The sequence below is a fragment of the Styela clava genome, chromosome 1, assembly GCF_964204865.1.
Source record: "Styela clava chromosome 1, kaStyClav1.hap1.2, whole genome shotgun sequence".
Classification (NCBI taxonomy): Eukaryota; Metazoa; Chordata; class Ascidiacea; order Stolidobranchia; family Styelidae; genus Styela; species Styela clava.
In genome coordinates, this window is record NC_135250.1 from 1,610,445 (window position 1) to 1,631,555 (window position 21,111).

At 36.1% G+C, this 21,111-nt stretch overlaps 1 protein-coding gene and 1 long non-coding RNA gene across 5 annotated transcripts in view; one reads left to right on the plus strand and one right to left on the minus strand.

The window, feature by feature from the left end:
• Positions 1-21,111, plus strand: part of LOC120348511 (uncharacterized) — a 101,007-nt gene that overhangs the window by 50,920 nt on the left and 28,976 nt on the right. For all 4 annotated transcript variants that reach the window (XM_078115996.1, XM_078115993.1, XM_078115991.1 and 1 more), the window contains 2 exons: positions 17,727-17,815; positions 19,540-19,578. In XM_078115996.1, coding sequence (XP_077972122.1) covers positions 17,798-17,815; positions 19,540-19,578 — 57 coding nt within the window. In that variant the 5' untranslated portion in view covers positions 17,727-17,797. Of the gene's footprint in view, positions 1-17,726; positions 17,816-19,539; positions 19,579-21,111 lie in introns of those variants that run through there.
• LOC120348253 (uncharacterized) overlaps positions 14,772-21,111 on the minus strand; it is a 37,604-nt gene continuing 31,264 nt past the window's right edge. Inside the window, exon 2 of the long non-coding RNA XR_013477805.1 lies at positions 14,772-17,038. This is a non-coding gene — a long non-coding RNA (uncharacterized LOC120348253). The remainder of the gene's footprint in view (positions 17,039-21,111) is intronic.

Here is a 21,111-nt window from a genome sequence, read left to right on the forward strand (position 1 = left end):
TATTACGAGTTCGGGACTGTCTGTGTTAACCAAATCAATCTCCTGCTCATAGGTTTCAGTCCCTTTGTACAACTTGATATAAAGTAGGCGAACAAAATCAGTTACCTCCATATTGGTACATATACTTCTGGAGCGCAAGATTTTCTTATAGTCACAAATCCAAGCACATATGAAGGTTCACGGCCGATAGAGCGTGCGTAAACAAACAGTTTCGACCTGTTTTCGTATCCTAAACCAACACGACACTAACAATATCAAATTAATCAAAATATATAAGGTCGTATCTTTGATGTTTTTGTTACGATTTCCAGTCAGCTATGCCAATGTAAACTTCCGTTGAAGATAAGTAACAAAAATAAGAAAATCTACTCGCATTTCATCGTAAAAATGTCGTGCTCCAGTGATTACCAAATTCGCACCGCAACAACTTTTTGTAGTACAAAATACTTTAAAAAAAAACTTGATTTTATCAGCATAAAGTTTTATAATATAGGGACATTGTGCACATAAACGGCCATAGGGCGCTGATTGTACAATGTATCAAGTCGTACTTTAACGTTAATTTCAACTCGTTAGGCATCTCATGTCTAAACATGGGCAGATAGAAAATCTGACCCCCATTCCTGACCACACTTGATATAAGACACAAAAGTTTTGATTTAAAAGTCTAAATTTACCGTAACCAGCATGGTGCGCGGTAAGCAAAAAGGCAATATTATTTAGGATTGCCAACGCTGTAATTATTCTTAACCAAAATCTGTCTCGTTTGATTACTTTGCTAAAACAACGGCTAATTTAAACATCATCGCATTTAAAACGGAAAACCAAACTTACTAACTGATCCAAACGAATGCTCCAAACTCTCACGAGAAAAATCTATCAAACCAGCTACCCTCGTTTGAATATGAATAAACAATTCAAGTTATCTACTCGTCTATTCCACTTCGCCACGAGTTACATCCTTTGTTCGTCAAAATGAAGTTTGACAGAATTGTAAAAATGTTCATGCATCAGTGACATTTTGGATTAATTATGCCCGGCAGAGTTGTACACATACGGCCATGCATGAGTGAAATATAAATAAACAGTCCGACCTATCTACTCGTCTATTCTCCTTGACCACGGGTCCTATTCTTTGTTCGTCTGCCAACTTTCCTAATTATCTGACATTATCTCTGCTTTGAGGGATTAGGCTGAATTGGTCTCCGTTGAGACTAAATGGCGGTTTTAACGGCTAATGGGGCTTAACGATTATACCCGCAATCACGTGACTACGCAATCACGTGACTACGGTGATATATTAGTCATTCCAGATCCCAAACAAAGCTCAAAACAAGCATCCAGTGATGGACTAACTGCCATGTAATACTGTAAAAATAAAAATAAAAAGAATTTTTTAGCTGAAGAAACTATAGAAATGGTTTCACGGTGAGAAATACAATATTTTATTATATTAAATCAGTAAACAGAATAAAATTTAAATGAGTTGACTTCATAGGGACACACATGATGGCATAAAAATGTGTGATGTAGCTAGAAAAACCGTTGGAGGGGGCCACAGTGCTACGCGCAAAACTGATTTTACTTTTACAGAAAAACTTCTCGTTCTTGTTAGTTTCATTGCTTTAAGGTTATTTCACATTATTGAGCCTGAATTGTTTGAACATAATGGGATTCGGAATCTACCAATCAAAATAACACTATAAATACCACTGGAATGATAAACAGAGGGGCCGTGAGTGCTAAAAGCCTACGGAAGGGAGCAACGGGTTGAAAATCTCTGATCTACGCCTTCATCGAAATTTAGATACCAACATACATGAGCATGTATACCTATAACGACTAGCTAGCTAGTTAGATAAAAGAAGATCATTATCTTATCGGCTTTTCCACTCTTGATATCTCAACCCGATAGACATACGATACACAAGCTACACAGTCGGAATAGAAGCATTACTCTCAAATACCTGTCTGCCTGTCAATTTCTCTAATTATGTTGACAGTAATCAGTTGTTTTGACAAATTGGACCTAATTAGTCCCTTTTGTGGTTCTGCTGCCAGGTCATGCATGGATGGCATCTCAGGTTAATTAGGTCTGGCAGAATTGTGCGATTGGTCATGCATGAGCGTCTAATAATATGTTTGATGGAATTTGGCAATGGATCATGCAGGAGTAGCAATTCTATTTGTACATATTCTGTTATCAAAAATTGTATTTAACAATTGAACGTTCCTTTATCACGTGGTCATCAAAATCATTGATGCGAAAAAACTATATAGTGACATCATGATTGATTAAATGAACAACATTTTAGATGAAATAGAAATAGGACACAGCAAAAAAAACATATAAAAGTAATGGGCTACTGTAAACACTACTGTCATTCTAACTTAGTTATGTTCAAAAGTGTTTTATTCGCAACAGCAAAATAACAATTATGCAAAACGATTTATGTCTCTAATAATACTAATCTCCGCCCATAGGTTATATAAAACTCAGAATTAAATAATTCGATCTGTTCGGAAGTTTTTTCCGGTAACAATGCAGCTTAACAATCTATAATTCGGCCTAGAGCTAAATAAATTTCTCACAACAACAATAACAACAGCATTTCTGCAAAACGATCCATAGGCTCAATCTATATACAATTAATGGAACTCCCGTAGTGTGTGTACAAGGTTTTCCCTTATTTCAGTTCTATTACGAGTTCAGGGACTGTGTTGGCCAAGAGAATATACCCCCTGTTCATAGGTTTGAGTTCCTTTACAACAACGTAATGTAAAGTAGGCGAGAAAAATTAGTTACCTCTATATTGGTACACATACTTCTAGAGCGCCCAATTAATATCTGTAACTCACTGAACTATCAGTTTATACAAGACTTAGAATTAAATAATTTCGGCACCGATTTAGACCTTAATCCTTCGATGTATTTATTTACTTTTTCAATTATCCGGAACCGCGATTATCTTTTTTGGCCTCGGAAATTCCTCGAACGGTAAACAAATGACAGATTAGTGCTTTGCGGTGATAAATCTCTAATAGAAATTATCGTCAGAAAATGTAATGCGGACAAATCCTTGAGTTTATTACCAGATTAGACTTTAGCTGCATCTGCAACGACGAATACTGGCTTTTGATTTGGATTTCACCTCATTGATATATTCCCATATGTCCCAATTGCGCAAATCTAAATTCATATGAATACTCGTCTGTCAAAGAATACGATACTCTAGGTCTACTTTTTTTTTATCACAGATCCGTATACAAAACTTTCAAAATTCTAGTTTTTTCAGAATTCTATATTTCGACATCCTTCCTCGGCCGGCCGGCCGTCGAGTGATTATTGCCCAATCAAGATAACCCTATTCGCATTGTCCATTATGTCGCTAAAGTTCTTTTTATATATGGTCAAGCGCAGTAAATATGGGTAAATGAAGTAATAACATTTAAAACTATAAGAGTAATTCAATAAAAGGAAACCTTAGCATGTCCAAAATAAACACTCAGGTGAGATCCAAATAAATTACTCGAAAGTTTCGGACTGCGGTCCGCCAGTTACGTATCCCTACTCTAGCTACTCTACTCAATGTTATTTCAGTATACTTTATTTTTTAAAAATTTCCGACAATGTTGGAACTCGTAACATATTAGGAGAATATATAATTTTGGAACGGGGCAATGTTATTGTCACGGTGGTGTTATATAGTTACTGTTTTGTAACAATATACCGGACGTTTTGACACATAGATCGTTTGTGAGATAACAATAAAAGCATTGTCCTTATTGTTGTGACGTAATGAATAGTTTAGAAAATAAGATTATCGAGATTTGACAGCCATGAAATCTATTAAACAAAACTGGTAAATCATAATCGGAGCCACAAGCATAATCCCCCATTCGAAAATAACCTCACCGGACTTGCAGCGACTCCGGATCCGAATACAGACTCCGAGTAAAAAAATGACTCCAACCACCGTCTACGAAGCACGTATATACAGTATAGTTGTTTTCATTTGTTTATGACCTCATATACCAGCTAAAACGCCCAAACTCGAATGCCGTTTTTACAACGAATCCAATTATCGCGTTTCCGGGCGGGCGAACTGTTGAATATACTTATAAGCCCTACACAAGTGGTCCCGAACCTCTCAATACTAAAACTTCTTGCTTATTTTGTAACCCCCCTCCTTTCTACATTCTCACTTAATTGACTGTTTTTAATGTATATATCATTTATTATTATCTAGTGATATTAGCCTTTATTTGCAGTCTAAATATAATATTGCATGTTGACAAATACGTGTTATTACATTTCCGAATGAGTGAAGAACATACAAATAAAATGCTATGATGATCCATATACAAACAATTCTTCTCTAACACTATAAACTTCCTCATTGACGAAAAATTTGTCGGTTAAGAAACGTTGCACTACAACAGCGTTTCTTAAACTGTGTTCCGCGAGCTTTTTCGAAGTGTTCCGCAGAACAGAGATAAAAATTGCGACTAAAGTGGTCGCCATGGCGTACTTCGGCGACTCTTGGTCGTAAATTTGTGATACCACAATATACCACACAAAACTGATTGCGTCATCATTATAACTTCATAAGGTCAACATCAAAACTGATTGCGTAAGATTTATGACATCATTGTGCGCAAATTGCTTTTGAAACTTGTGGCGTCATAATTATGACATCGTTTGTCTGCTAAATGACGACGTACAGGCTACAAACAAGCGTACAGGTTGCTATTTACACAGGCTGACGGGCATCGTGCCGTTGAAACCACCTACCAGAGTTACCTTTCAATTTCTTGGTGTTCAGCGAGACGAGATAAAAATCGTAGGTGTTCTGGGGCTAAAAAAGGTACTCCCGAAGTATGTCAATCAAGATGGCGGACACCGGAACGTAGTATGTGTACCGGGGTTAGGGTCAGGCCATAATTTCATTTCATTTATTTTAGTTCTATTACAAGTTTGGGGAAGGGCCAAGTGACTCGCGTAGTATTTGTACCTGAAATTATGGCCTAACCCTAACCCGGTACACCTATTACGTTCCGCTGTCCGCAATCTTGATTCACATAATTCGGGGGTACCAAAAAAGTTTGAGAAACGCTGCACTACAACATCTAAAATCCGACCGATTGGGCACATAAAACCTGCCTTACATACATCATCCTATACTTCGTTTGTTTTATCAATAGATCGTAAACTTACCTAAAATAAATTACTCTCCCTTTAACTTCCACTTGCGCTATACCCGTAGCCACAAACATAACCACTTCGGTAGCTGTCAATACCACATCGTGTGAAAACATGTTTTTATAACTTATATGATCCGTGAATTTTACGCCTCAATTTCGGGTTCAAATCTTTGGAAATGCGAGTTTCCGCCAAATGTCACGTTTCAGATATTTGGTAGCATATTCACGCAAATTGTTGGCAATACATATTCTGTATGAGTTATTTCATCATTTTAATTTGAGGTTGCCACAAATCCACTTTAAGTACAGTGAAAAGGCTGGGAATCGGTCAAAAGACACCGAAACTAGGGAAGCAAATACTGAAAATTAGAAACACTATAGCTTTATATCGAGATCGTAGCCATCCCAATTTTTTTTGGGGGGAGGGGGGGGCGGCTCTCCTCAACCCTGGCTCTTACATTATTAGCAACGCAATGATACACAAACGAATGTCTTTACATATCGATGTTTATCCTTGATTATTTGTTTCTATTTAATATCAATCGTCGGCTCGTTACGTCCTTTGTTGGTAACAGAACCGTGAAAATGTGTCAAGTATAATATAAATGTAATGTGGGCAGAATAGTTAATTTGCTACTGAAACTATATAAAATTATGGCGGGGCACTTTGCCTTTGATATTAGTAAATTAATTAGCTCACCTACCCTTACTTTGGCTAGCATATATGGGCGACCATGCACTGAAATAACATAAACTGTCGGAACTATGCAAAGTTACTTTGATGGTGCATTAGGTGCACTCACTCAGAAGTAAAGGAGACTCGTCTCTAAACAAAGCTACGCGTACTCACTCAGAAATAACGGAAACTCGTCTCTGAGCAAAGTTACGGGCACTCACTCAGAATTAGAAGACACATCTCTGAGCAAAATTAAGGGCACTCACTCTGAAGTAAAAGAGACTCATTTCTGAGCAAAGCTACACGCACTCACTCAGAAGTAAAAAAGACTCAGCTCTAAGCAAAGTTATCGGCACTCACTCAGAAGTAAACGAGACTTATCTCTGAGCAAAGCTACACGCACTCACTCAGAAGTACAGAAGACTCAGCTCTAAGCAAAGTTATCGGCACTCACTCAGAAGTAAACGAGACTTATCTCTGAGCAAAGCTACACGCAATCACTCAGAAGTAAAGAGGACTCTACTCTGTGCAAAGCCACTGGTAACCACTCGAATGCCGAGAGCAACTGAAGCCTAGACAAAATTATTTTAGCGATGCGTTACACGCAAATAAAAATCTTGACTGTCCTATAAACAAGGCCGGTCTTGATATCATTCAATCCAACCTCGGGCTAAATGCGACACCGCAACGAGATCGGAATGTTGCATTTTGTGAAGAAAAATTGTTGCCATGCCACCAAAAACAAAAAATCGTAATATTACTGGATTATTTATGTAAAAACCTCCAAATATTTGAATATAGACGATTACATAAGCTTGAAGTTGATTTCTCCTCATCTCTCGAATTGTGGTTCATCAGCCACGAAGTCTCAAATAACAAGAGAGAGGGTAGGATAGATAATAGGAGGTCAACATTCAAACATTAATATGACATCATTAGAAAGTAGGATCGATTAGAAGGACAACATTAAAATCTGAAGACATCAGTCCACAGTAGGATCGATTACAAAGTCAATATTAAAACTGATGGCGTCACCATTATGACATCATTAGAGGGACAAGTTCAAGTAAAAGTAGGATTGATTATAAGGTGAACATCAAAACTAATGGCTTATAATATTTATGACATCATTGTGCGTAAATCGCTTTTGAAACTTGTGTCGTCATAATCGTCGACCCACTGAAATAATTACTTTGCGATAGTCTGCTGTGAGTTTTTAAGTGATTGACGGAAAGCCTAACTTGCGCAATATCTTGACCTTGACGCAGATGATTGATATTCCAATAAACCTTGAAATACGCGCGCATTTCGTGGTGTAGGGTTACATAACAATAGAGCATTGGGGAAATAATAACTTGAAGTGTCACAGAAGTTAAAATGGGTTCATGTCTTGCTTCACCAATTGGATACGTTATGTCAGGGGTTCTCAACTTAATTCCTGTCAAGTACCCCCGAGCAGTGGCGTATCTACGTAAAATGGCGCCCATGGCAAAGTCTAAAAATGCGCCCGCTTGATAGTTGTTTGACAATTTATAATGACTATTATCGTATTGAAGTACTTGTACGTTATTATTTGAGTGAAAATACGAGTTTCAGTTATTCCCAATTTCAAATTATTCTATTGAAACTTTTTATAGTTAATACTTTTTGCCGTTTTTGCGCCCCTGTTCAAACGGCGCCCATGGCACGAGCCATGGCTGCCACACCCTAGATACGCCACTGCCCCCGAGTCATAAATCAATCAACCCGAATCCCCAGTAATCAGACACCAAACCAAAGTTACATTAAGAATTTCCTCCCGCCTAAATAATGAATTCTTGAAATTTATCTCTTAAAGTTCAATTAGCATATCATTTCTGCAATGCTTGCAACACATTGTTTTTGAGCTTTCGCAGTTTGGCTGCAAAGCCGTGGTCTTTACATTTTGCGTCACAACAACGCAAGATCAGGGAAAATCTACGCTGAGTTTCAATCGGCACGCATTTTCATCTGGTAGTAACGGATACTAAAAAATAGCAACACGTGAAAACTCAACTGCCATCCAAGTACCACTGAACTCTTCTCGCGAACCACGGGTTCGAATCTTATCATATCAACAAGGAGAAAAATTCAATGAACGATAAAGATACTACATTGTTCCCGCATGTATATAAATCATTGTTTAGATAGTCGCGTAATTGTTTGAACTTGCGCTCATTCACCCGGATCTATTATCATATTGTCCCTTTTTTTCAGTTTTTCACGCCGTTTAATTTTTACTATCTTTTTTATTTTTTCCTACTCTATATATATACGATAGTGTACTCTTCATATCATGCCCTGATGAAGTTTTTCTGAATAGAAATTCGAAACGTCGGCAAATTATATCGTTTTGCTATACACCGGTTGTGCTTTATTTATCTTTGACATGAATATACCTGGTGGCAATCATGCGCCACGGGTCGAGAGTCGGACTCCCCCTTTTTAAAGTAAAAAATGACATTCATCTGTATCATATTATAAAAGGCTCTTGGTAACCTAGGCCCCCGTAAGCTGTCAGGTCCAACTTGGCAATTGAAAATTTCAGATGGCCTATAAATATTGTTTCTCTCTCATTACTCACCGGTCATGCCCCCTAGTTAGGAGAAAAACACTACGGCTCATTACTGAGTCCGTAATATAGTGAAAAATCTCACAAAACTAGTTTAAATTTAGTCGTAGAACTATCAACACATCGCTATTTACATTTCCCGCCTTTATTACCTTCTCAGAATGGGCGTCTTACGCCTTCTAGCGATTTACGAAACGTGTTGTTACAAGAACTGTGGATTCAGGATTCCGTAGTTGAATTTTCCTTAAAATTTATCACCACAGGAGTCACCAAGAAAAAAAAGAGTAGCATGTAGCATGATAGGTTTTAAAATTTTCTGTCTAATTATTTGAAATCTTCTCTTTTCCATGCTAATATCAAAAAAAAATTATTCATCTACAATATTATGCTATGCTTATGGTGGAATGTGGACAATGTTCAATACGATTGAATATATGGCAATTACTGGATTATCAACGTTGGATAATTAATTGTTTATACAACTCTTTTATTTATCTTCCATTAATTGGAAGTCAATACATGCAATTGGTTTCCAATAGAAAAAAAATTGTATAAAACAAAGATTGGCACTTCAATTGGCATAAAAAAAAATATAATTGAATAATTCCACATTGGCTCTGGAATTCAATTCGGCGAGAAAAAAAAAAGTCATTGGCGATAGTATTTTTACCTGACTTCACAGCTCTGGTCGTGGCCATCGATCTGTTTTCATCGATCGAGTTTTCTTCATTCCGTTGCTGTTTTTGTTCTTCTTGGTATTTTTCTTCTTATCGTTAGGAAAAGCGTTATCGCTTTTCTCTCTAACTACTGGCCCAAATGCTTTTAATTTTTCAGTGGTCAAAGGTTGTGGTTGTCGCTAGAAGGCTATTATATTTATCCATTTCAAAAATTCCCATGGGCTCTAAGGCAGCGGTTTCAAAACTTTTGGTTCGTACGGCGCATAATCACCAGGGGAAAAAACTCACGGCGCTCTTATACGAAGAAAATGCTGCTTTTGAATAAAACTCAATTATGTGATCGCTAATGTGTACTTTATGCCTTTTAAAGTTTCTAAAAATATAGGCCTAACGAACGAGGCCAAAATGTCAACTCTTCTTCCTCCTCGGTTCAGCAGATAAATGATCTACAGCTCGCGAAATTACAGCTGGTAGTGTCTATCTCTATTGTTACGTAACAATAGAGGCAAGAGAAGTAACAGAAAGTAAACGAAATAGAATCTATTGATTCATATACACAGCATTTGAAATAAGAAACAATACAACAGTTTTAATAAGTACAATACGTAAAATATCAACACAATTCGGTTAGTTTTCGCGTCGCACTTAGCAACTCGGCGCACAATTTGGGAACCACTGCTCTAAGGGATTTGTTTTGTGTGTGTGATGACGTCATCAAATTTAAATATTGCGCAGCTTGTGCCGGTTCCGCAATCGCGTAAGTATAAATCTTCTATACGTTACAGGTAGTATCCTGTGACACACGCACTAATTCGTTCGGGCTTTCGTGTCCATATATTTGAACATCGCTCCTTTGTTTTTATTGGGTACGCAATAGACTATGAATCGTTTTTGGACATCGAGTGGACATATGAGTCGTTTCGTTATAATGTTCCTGTTGTGAAAAATTATCGCTTTTCTCTCCAACTACAGGAATAATTGCTCTGAAATTCAGTGGGCAAAGTTTGTTGTTGTCGCTAGAAAGTCGCTTTCACTTTTATTCATCATAAAATATCCTTGGGCTCTAAGAGATTCGTTTTTCACTTCCGAAGTTTTGTGCGATGACGTCATAAAAACTAGAAATTGTGTGCCGTGGTTACATCTCAGTCATCTGGTCGGTAGAGATATACTAGCGGTACTGTGAGAGATTAAAATAATAATTCGTTCTGACCTCAGTATCCATATATTTGAGCATTGCCCTTCTTTTGGGCACGAAATAGACCTACGAATCGTTTTGTTATTAGGTTGTTGTTGGAATTTTTCTTCTCGTCAAGTATAATGATAATTGTTTGGCGAAATGCTGTCATAGCTCCCACGATAAAAAAAAACTTGCAGCTGCGAACTCCGTTAATAAGAAATGCATAAAATTAAATAGCAAGAAAGCATATCAAAAAGAAGTATTGGTTTTGCGAATACGATGAATGAAGGAGCACAACTACATATTAATATTTTGTGGCCCGTTGCATGCGTTGTTTTAAACTGCGCCCCTCCACCTGTAAAGTCTAGTACCTCTGATATAAGGTTGGCAGATACGAACAATATCAAGACGCCACACTGCCATTCAACTGGGCGAAAACTCCGATAGTGTCTACGAATTCCACTGGATTCAGTATGACGATTTTTTTGTTTGATTTATTTTTCCATACAGACTATAGAGCCGTGATTCTCAAACTAGGTTTCCTGCGGCTCTAGTTATTGCTTTATTAATTAATTACTTTAAAGTAAAATTTTTCATTGAAAACTAATCATTGTCGTGAAATTAAAATGCGGAAGTCTATTAGTTTATCGAAAGGATTCGCCCGTGTTTATTTGCGTAGCGTTGACTAATCTACATTCTACAAGATGCAATGGACCTTTCCCCAGGCATCGACTTCCTTGTTTAATTCGTGACATTGGCCAATCAGCAAATTGCAAAAAGTGACCCGCTTCGACAAACTTATTAGCCAAATTAAATGGCTGTTAGTCTAGGGGTGGGCAAAATCGAATATTTTTTAGAATCGGATACTTTGAATATTTTATACGAATACCGAATGGTCGAATAATGAATATTTTTTATTTACAACAGGCATACAAAACGTCGAAGGTCGATACTTCCTTTGGAAATTAATAGGCAATAAAGCGTTTTTTTACTGGTTAATGGTTAATTTCATCATGGTCGCTGATCACCGCCATCGTTTCGGCGGCGATATATTGAAGTTGGTAATCTATATTCCCGGCTCCCGCAGATATTTATTAAAATGATAATTGAGCTTCACATGCTTTTCTATGGTGTTCGTGTTACTTTAGTATTAGCTAGTAAAAATGACCAGTCAGAGTGACCAGTCGGGGTGTTGTTTTGTTGAAAAAAAAACGTCAAAACCTGAAGGAATTAGTTATAGTCAGCGTCTGACCCTTAAAGGGCCTAGAAATGCCTTTATCAGTATCAGTAATTTATTTTTTCCACCATTTGAAAATACGCAAGCTACATATACAGAATAAAATAAAAGAAGAATAGCATTTCAGGGTGGAGGGAAACGCTGAAAAACCAGTACTGGTTATCGAGCAGCGACACCCTAGATGGGGTCTAACACAGCATGACGAAATAACATGAAATAGAAAGCTTAAAATGATCAATTGATTGATTGATCAATCATCAATTGATTGTCAATTGATTTAATCGCTCTATTTTAAACCAACATTCATGATTCACACAATCGAAGATTTGCGAGGTTTATCTAGCTGCTAGATAAACCATGCTATTTATATAACTCGAGTTTTCAAACGACCTAAAATCTAAAGCCTTTTTTGCAATGAAACGCCGACAAGGCATTTTAACATTTGATTTTAATCAATTTTATGTTTGGGTCATGCAAGAACTGCTCAATGACATGGAGTTTAAAATCTGGGAAATTTATTTTATATATATACCTAATCTGGTTTGACGTTTATAAACTTACAGAACGGTTGATACGCTTTTTGCAAAATATAGAATTGAAACGATACGTTAAGTGCAAAGAGAAGCATATAACACCATAACGCAGAAACAACAACTTTTCAAATTTGTCGCTTTTTTTCTGGTAGCTAGCGTCGTGGGGAAATCTCGCACAATTCAGATTGAGTTGGAGACGCGCGGGTTCGGTGTCCAAGCATCGCGGCACAGGTCACGTGGTACCGGATAATCAAATAGTGAAATGCCATTCGTATATTTTATTATTCGAATATCTTGCCCAGTCCTAGTTGTTACGATGGTATTTACGACTTGGTATTTTAAATATGTGCTCAAGTTTTGTTGCTATTTTAACATACGTTGTTTGTGTGCGGGCTCTTCACAACTTTGAAATTTGGCTCTGGGTTTAAAAAAGTTTGAGAACCACTGCTATAGAGGTTCCCACCATGGCGTGTAAAAATTTTTAATGGCCAGGGTTCATTTCCAATTAGATCAATACATTCCTATGATCTTTGGAATCTTGCGTGCTGTCCCTAGATTCCTAAAAGATTCTCTACCTACATTAATTCTGTATGTACGTACGCTTTAGACTTCTGCGAGATGGGGACAAATAAACTTGTAAACAAAATGGCGGATAAAATAAAAAACATCTTTTCAACAAACGCAATGTGGCGCTAGAGGCGTGCTAATTCGCGGGAAATCAAGACCACCGCATAACAACACACAACATTTCAACACATGCATTCCAATCAATCAGTTCATATACTTAGTAGCAAGGACAGTCACCCCCGTATGACAACAGTACTTCACGCACAGACCAATCATCGATTTGTAGGAGTGAAAAACACTCCCAAAAATCGCTTCACCACAAAACTGCATTTACCTAAACAAAATCGCTCAAATGTTCCAATTTAATACTAAAAATTATATTAATCGAATGCACAAAACGGGAATTTCAGAAGCGTAAGCCAGATCCCCAAAGAGAAAAGTCCAACTTTTCAACAAGCTGGGTGAGAAATTTAGTCTACTCTAGACGCGCTTTATTTAAGGTTTTGCAACTATCTTTACGGTGCCGCGAAATATCACGTGAATCTAACACACTAAGCAATTTTTAAATAATTAATTCCTTACTTTCAAGGCCAAATTTCCTTATTTTTAGTCCCTATGAGTTTTGATCGAAGGCGAATTTAAAAAAAATTGTTTTTGAGGTCCGCGAGAATGTGATAACGGTATCCAGAAATTGCTTTGAATAAAGTTAACCCCAACGCGATTACATCCTGCGAAATCGCAGGAATTTTTTGAGCAATTGCGAACGCGAAAGGACTGGACGTCTAATTTCAAATGATAAACAGAGATACAAATTTGAAAAAATAATTCAGATATACAAACAACCTTTTCGACTGAATAAATTTTGATTAACAGTGTCTCCCAACCCATGGATTGCGACCTAAAAATCAAATGCCTGTAAATTTCCTCGGGTCTTTTGCTTTCCCGGCAATAATCTTAAAGTTACTGCTTCCATGTTTTAGTAAATTTTATCGTTCATTGCTCAATAGCAATTGCATATGTAGGAAATATTGCAGTGTAAAAAGTTGGAATCACTAATTTGCTTACGTAAAGCTATGCCACCATTTCAAAAACTTGCTGATGGAAAATTGAATGTAATGTAAAAATGATTGTTTTATACCATGGTATTTGAGCACATATTTAGGTCGCGAGATTTTTCAAAAAATTCGGGTCGATCGAGAAGAAAGTTGGGAACCACTGCTTTGCGATATCGGCTACATCAGGGCTACTCAACTATTTTTACCGAAGATCCGCATACAAAACTTCAAAGTTATTTGGGTCCGGTCTTTCCAGAAATTATATTTCGACATTCCTAAACGCGCACTTCCTCGACCGGCTTATGATTATTACCTAATCAAGATTGTTTATTTGGCGTTATAGTTCTTTTTATATATATTCAAAACAATGAAAGTCAGTTTATAATATAAAACTTCAAAAGTAGGGCTAATGATCCAAAATAAAGAATTAGGTGTTGTCCAAATCCAATACTCGAAAGGTCCGAATTCGGACCGCCAGTTGAGTAGCCCTGGGCTACATCACAAAAGGAACGTTTCAATATTTTTACAGGAAGCAAAGCTCTTCCTCAAAATACATTCCAAAGACGGCATATTAAAGTAATGCTCATTTCTTTTTGTTTATTGGGTTCCTATGGAATAAAATATCATGTTGTTTCGAGACAAAGAATAGTCGCCTTTGTTGCGTGGGTGGAAAACTATTCCTGGTTCGAACAGCACCGATTTATTGTGCTCCATATCGTAAAACAATGGAATATACCGTCAACAAAGTAATGAATACATGGATTTGCGCAAGCAATACCAGGTGTTCTAATTTCGATACCGGAATCTATTCAGGGATGGGGTATTTAATTACTCGTGGACGCGCGTGATTCTTTCACAATTCCTATTTTTTAAATTTGGAACAATATAAGAACAAAATAGTGATTCTTTCACAAAAGCGGCAACCTAATTCTTTCCTCAAAGATCCCCGAGGAATTAACCCGGTTTTTAAATAGAACCAGTTGCTCCTGGCAAGGTGACATCTACCTTTTTTTTAAATTACAATTTAGCCAAACTAGATATCAGATGAGACATATTTGGCATGATACAGATAAAGTTTATCGTTTGTTATTAAAAATTTGAAAAAATAAAATGAATTTAAATGAAAATTGTCAAACAGTCGAAATTCCAATTTTTTTAACAAAAAACACAAACTTCAAAACGTTATTTATCATTTGGTTTGAAAATTCCTGCTCAATAAAAAGGTAGCAACTTGGAAATTAAAATACAACTTTTTAAAATATAAATTCAAGATATGAACATGAAAATTGCAGGCATGACTTTCAAAATTCAAAGACTGTACATTTTGTCAGGAAGTATATACCGGTAGATATATCTGATTTAGAAGAAAAACGGTATATTTTGAAATAAATTATATCCTAGCTTGGTATCGTGTCAAACTCGCGAAACCACAAAAAGTCCATTAAAATTCACTTTTTACTGCAAAAAAAGTTCCCTTCATGCATAATGACCAAAGACAAGTCAGATCATCTTCGGTCAAACCCAGTATGTTGAGAATTACAGTGAAGAAAAAAGCCAATACTTGTAATTTGTACCAGAGTTCAATCAGAACTTTGTGGAGTACAGGGAGTCCTCGGGTTACGACTTACGTTGTTTCCAGGTTACGAACGCACTTTTAAAAAAATATAAAATAGAATTCTGTACTGTAATATCTAAGCCCTTTTAAACTGGATAACTGTGATCAAGAAAATCAGTGCTTTGGGCTCATTGGTTTTCCTCATTTACATCGTAATTATTGGCATTATTTGTACATTTTATTACAGTACCATACTTTACAATACAGTACGATATGTATAGAGTAATTTATGTACTGTACAGTATAATGTTCCGACTTACACTGAAATTCGGGTTACACCGCTTCTCAAGAACGGAACAACGTCGTAAGTCGAGGACTCCCTGTATAATATAAAGCTTGCAAACATTACCCCTGTACTCGTTGCTCGAAATGTATAGGTCATGATTCCTGGTGTGTTATGGGCGTGTTGTATTTCGTAACTCAGAGTTTGGGACTATTATCCGCACACGTTATTAGGGATGTCCCCTGGTTGTCAGCTTTCCAGAAAAAAGTTTTTCTATTGTTTTGGAACAAAGCGTATAAATTACATAATATCAACAAGGGGTGGGTGGCAGGGAAATAAATATGGCTATATTAGTCAGTTTTCAACAAAAACAGGCATTTTCCCTGGACAAGTTGAAAGGAAAGGTCTAGATTAGAACTTCTCAAATAGAGCCCCTGAGCCTTCTTTGGGGCTAAAGAGAGGCCCTTCGCTAAGTACTATTTGACTGCATTAATTTGAAATAAATTTTATATGATTTGTTTAATTTCTTGACTATAATGCATTTATTCATTTGCTTATTATATAAATCTGATTAATAAATATGGTGCATGAAGATATGATAGAAAACTTGTAAAAGCTAGATATTATAATCAGAGAACAGGGATCTCACAAGTGGTGAGAGTCTCTAATAGGGGTCCACCAGCCATGTAGGTTTACCAACCACTGGTCCAGGCAATATTGAGCTTTGTGCAGCCATGGAACACCATTTGAATTCTTTCTGGTAAATGTAAAACTGGCTGCCATTGGGTTTACTGATCCAATTTTAGGTGCTGGAATATGCAAACTAAAACTCTTCAAGATTCATTAAAGTGTTTGAAACCCTTGAAGTGTTTGAAATCCTGCATGGAATAATATGTTCTTGAGCTTGGCTTTTTTTGATTCTGATTTTAATAAAATATTCTTTTCAAGATTTTGAACTGATATTTCCTTGGAAAAGGCAAATTTCCATGCAATCACTCAATTTATTAATAATAGTATTTAATTTTATGATTCCATAGAGTAATTCATAACACTGCCTGACTGACAGTAATAGCAGTTTGAGGCACCGAGCTAGTGAAGTTAAGTATCAGCATTTGAAAAGTTCATAAGCAGTTATTTCGGTACTCCCGAAGTATGTGAACCAAGATGGCGGACACCAGAAAGTTGTATGTGTATCCCCAGGTTAGGGTTAGTCCATAATTTTATTCCAATTTTCCTTATTTTAGTTCTAATACGAGTTCGGTGAAAAGCCAAGTGACTTCCGTAGGATTTGTACCTGAAAATATGGCCTAACCCTAACCTGGTAGTGGTACACATACTACGTTTCCAGTGTCCGCCATGTTGGTTCCCATACTTTGGAAGTACCGTCAATTCGGTTATAGGCATACACTGATATATTCAATTAGTTCAGAACAGTTGGAACTTGCGGTGACTTTCTCCTCACGTATTCTATCTTCTTAGAAACCTAATCAAAAAAGGAATGAGTTAATAATGTTCAAAATTCCACTAGTGATGATGAAAAAAAAAGTTAAATAAACCTTCAAAATAGAAAGTCCATTACATCAATAATGTAACTCGCTATAGCTAAATTTGGCATAGATATATAACTTATACTTAGTATTTTGTTCATGCAATAAACAGACTAAACATATATTATTCTTTAACTAACAGCAATCTTCATTTTACTTTCACACTTTACTCTTTTTATTAAATTCTCCTCAGTGCAGTGTTTTTAGAAAATCAGAAATTACCTCAAATACCAGCTGATAAATGTTTCCAAAACTGGTAAATGTTTCCAATATGCATGCATTCACACAAGGCCATAGAAAATAAACTGATTAGCCAAAAAATTTATAAAATTCCTGCGATTTTTCCTCCCCTGTGGAATTTGTGTTCAATTTTATTCTTTCAAATTTTGCATGATATTTTTTAGTGGATGGATAAAAATAACTTGAATATGATTGTAATGAAAATTGGTTAGAGTTGCGCCATTTTGCGTTTAGTGTTTTATAGGTTAAATGAAAAATCTGACTTGAGAGGAATTTCATTATAAAATTTTCAGAAATAAATAAATGTGAAATGAATTCCTGCAATGCCACTGTCAAATTCAATATTTTGATTTGTTCATCTAAAAAACTTCAATTTTAAATTCCAGATATTATGCTAAATAATATCACAAATTATTTTTTCACAAATTATTTTAAAACTAAATGAATCGAGGAAAATGGATGATAAACGCATGGTAAGCAGGCATATATTTATATTTAAATAAACAAACCAGTATAGCATCTAGGTCAGGGGTTCCCGAGCTTTTTTCAGGACGACCCCAAAGACATCTTTCAAGTGTCCAGTACGACCCCAGGTCGATATATATATATATATCATGAAACTTCAGAGCTTCTTTCCCTGGACTTTTGAGTTTGGTCATGTGGTGGTATTAAGTAAAACAAGAGAGCTATGCTCAAATACATGGACACGTAGCGCCACCCAATGGCAATAATTTTGATGACGTCATAGCAAAAAAAAAAGTAATAGCCTTCTGGAGAAAATTTTTATCTTTAACCCTTTCTGTGCGGTGGGCACGTATACGTACCAACGACAAAAGTCGCTAGATTGCGGCGGGTACGTTGATGTACTCCACTGTTTTATTTAGCAATCGGTCGCAAACTGTTGGTCTAGTTTTCCCGGGTTTTAGTTTATTGATAAGAAGTCTTCTTCGAGATTAACATAAGCGATGGTAAATCTCGCTTTCGTTTCTGGGGGGAATTTTATTTGCGGCGGAACGAGGGAGTGTGTTTGAAATTTATGCAAATTTCAGTGTTTTTGGGTGGTAATAGAAGACATATTATCCCTTCCATCTACCAAAGTATTTTGAGTTAGATCACAAAATTGCTACAGCAATATTATGCTATTGTTTGCCAACCACGAAGCGGTAACAGTAAAGGATTTAGAGAATATTTCTATTTTTTATCACGGTTTGAAGTTTCAACTCCCAAGAAAAAAAAAGCCTTTTTTCTATCCGGTTTGTGACTCAGACCACCACTTTTTTTAATCGCCAATTGCAAGCTCTTTAAATAAGCTTTCCAACGCTTTCCGTCAGTGGGCAGCAGAGGATCATTAGTTTTTCGTTAGTCGATCGATTAGTTGTGGGGGTACAAATGCATAAAATCGGCGTAGCAAATACGACTATTTAATAAAAAAATAAAATCGCATGGAAAGGGTTAACCACTGAAAATTTCAAAGCAATTGGTCCAGTATTCGAAGAGAAAAGCGATTTTTCAAAAATGAAGGAAACAAATATTAACAATAACAACATAATATTGAAACGATCGTTATGTCCACTACGTGTCCAAGAATAAAACCAAACAGTGATGTCACAATAAGCACCTACATTTTCTATAGCATAATCATAGAGCGTTGCCTATGGACCTGTTTTACAGTAAGCCATGGTACAAACTGCTAAATTTAACATGGTTTGTCAAATCTTAGATGTTTTGTACACCCATCCTCTACTATACCTCAGCGACCCCACGTACTTATCACTCCGACCCAATTTGGGGGTCGCGACCCCTGGTTTGGGAACTCCTGATCTAGGTGGTCAAACGTAAAAGTTGCAAAGTAAATTAAATGTTTGACATCAATTTAATTTAATAGATGGAAGTTTCCATGACATCTTCCTTGATAATTTGTGTAAAGTCAGAGAATACTTTGTTGATTTAAGATCTCATCCTTCGAACATAAGGGCACAAACATTCAGAGATTCATTAAATGATTTACTATTTTGAAATGTCATACTCTGTTTGGAGTATTTCAACATGTTGTAATTGGTCAACAAATTGGGAGGCAACTATAAATTGCAAATAATGAGACATATTGGTTGTAAGGCCCCACCATTGATAAAATATTGATATAAATAAATTTATTACTATATTTATTTTCCAACACTATATTTTTGTTTTCAATCAGAGCATTGAAAGAGAGAGAGGTGAAGAAGATTCCATTGAGGTAAATAACATCTTTTGTAACAAGTATGTATTTTAAATGCAGGACTCTATTGTTTGAAAGTTGTAGAAGAAAAAATATCAGTTTCCAAAAGCAAACTCTGAAAAACCACAGGCTGAAGTATTATAAGAACTCAGGATTCATCAGACTACAGTTGTGTGAACACAAACCCAAACTTTTTCATTTATGTTACAAACTTTTTACTTTAAACAAGACAGGGCTTTATGCAAACAACCACAATTAGATAAATACTATATTTGGAAAGGAACAGAAACTCCAAGGTTTGACATTATCTAGCCAAACTCAAATTAAAAAAGCATGAATGAAGTTTAAATTCAAACATTTTCCCCAGTTACTTTTTCCAAATTTGCTTTAGTCAAAGTGCTAGCAATTGGAAGACTAGAGTTGTGTGAACTCAAACCCGAACTTTTTATTCATGTTACAAACTTTTTACTTTAAACAAGACAGGACTTTATGCAAACAACCACAATTAGATAAATATCTACTTCATTTGGAACAGCATGAATGAAGTTGTGGGTTTAAATTCGAACATTTTTTCCAAATTTGCTTTAGTCAAAGTGCTAGCAATTCGAAATGTATTTTCCAAGTTCCAAGACTCCCATTTTAGATGACATTTCCGGTGACTTGGTTTCACTGTTTTTTCCACCCTTATTCTTTATTTCTGCTTGATTTATTAAATTGTACAGCTTGGCGGTCCCTTCATCTCATCATCTCATCACTGCTTGTAGGGTTAAGGTTGTATGGGATTTTTTTTTTCAGTGAAGGTGATCACTTATCTGCCACTATTTTCAAGTTAATTGTTACTTCAAATAAAGCCGCTCAGTGGGGATGGGCAATATGGAATAATTTACTATTCCAGAATATTCTGGAATACTTAGTAAATCGAATCCAGAGTACCGAATCCTATTCTATTTTTATTGTTATTCAAATGTGGCGCATTATACACTTCAATACTGAATTATGAAATACAAATAATAATAAATAGCTAATTATAAAATAATTAAAAAACATTAAATTACTATTAATGTGAGAGCGCTACAAAGGCCAGACTGAGGCCACTGTAATTTATGCTGTCACAGTGGGTGCCGCACCTGGTAGGGCGCGTTTATAAATAGTGTAAAATAAATTTAACGACTATCACCTATAATCAACTATGTCAGCCTTTTTATTTTCTGCGAGCCCGGCTCGCAAAATAACATTTATAGACTAATTCATTTATATTATAAAATCTTAATTTTTAGTTATTATCATTATATATCTACCCAGACTCAATAGTTATGGCCGGATAGGGTAACTGTCTTTATAATGGAGACAAATCTTTTAATTTATCAGCGACTATAATACCACCCGACACTCGACCAAATGTGTGTCAGGCTTGGACGATAGGAACGGATTCATCGGCGACTTTAATTCCGAAAAACGTGTATTTCAATCGGAGTGCAAAATAAATATAACAAAACGCGTTGTTTTGTGTCAAAATTTGTATTTTCGGAAACTGGGCGTCATAAAAAATAA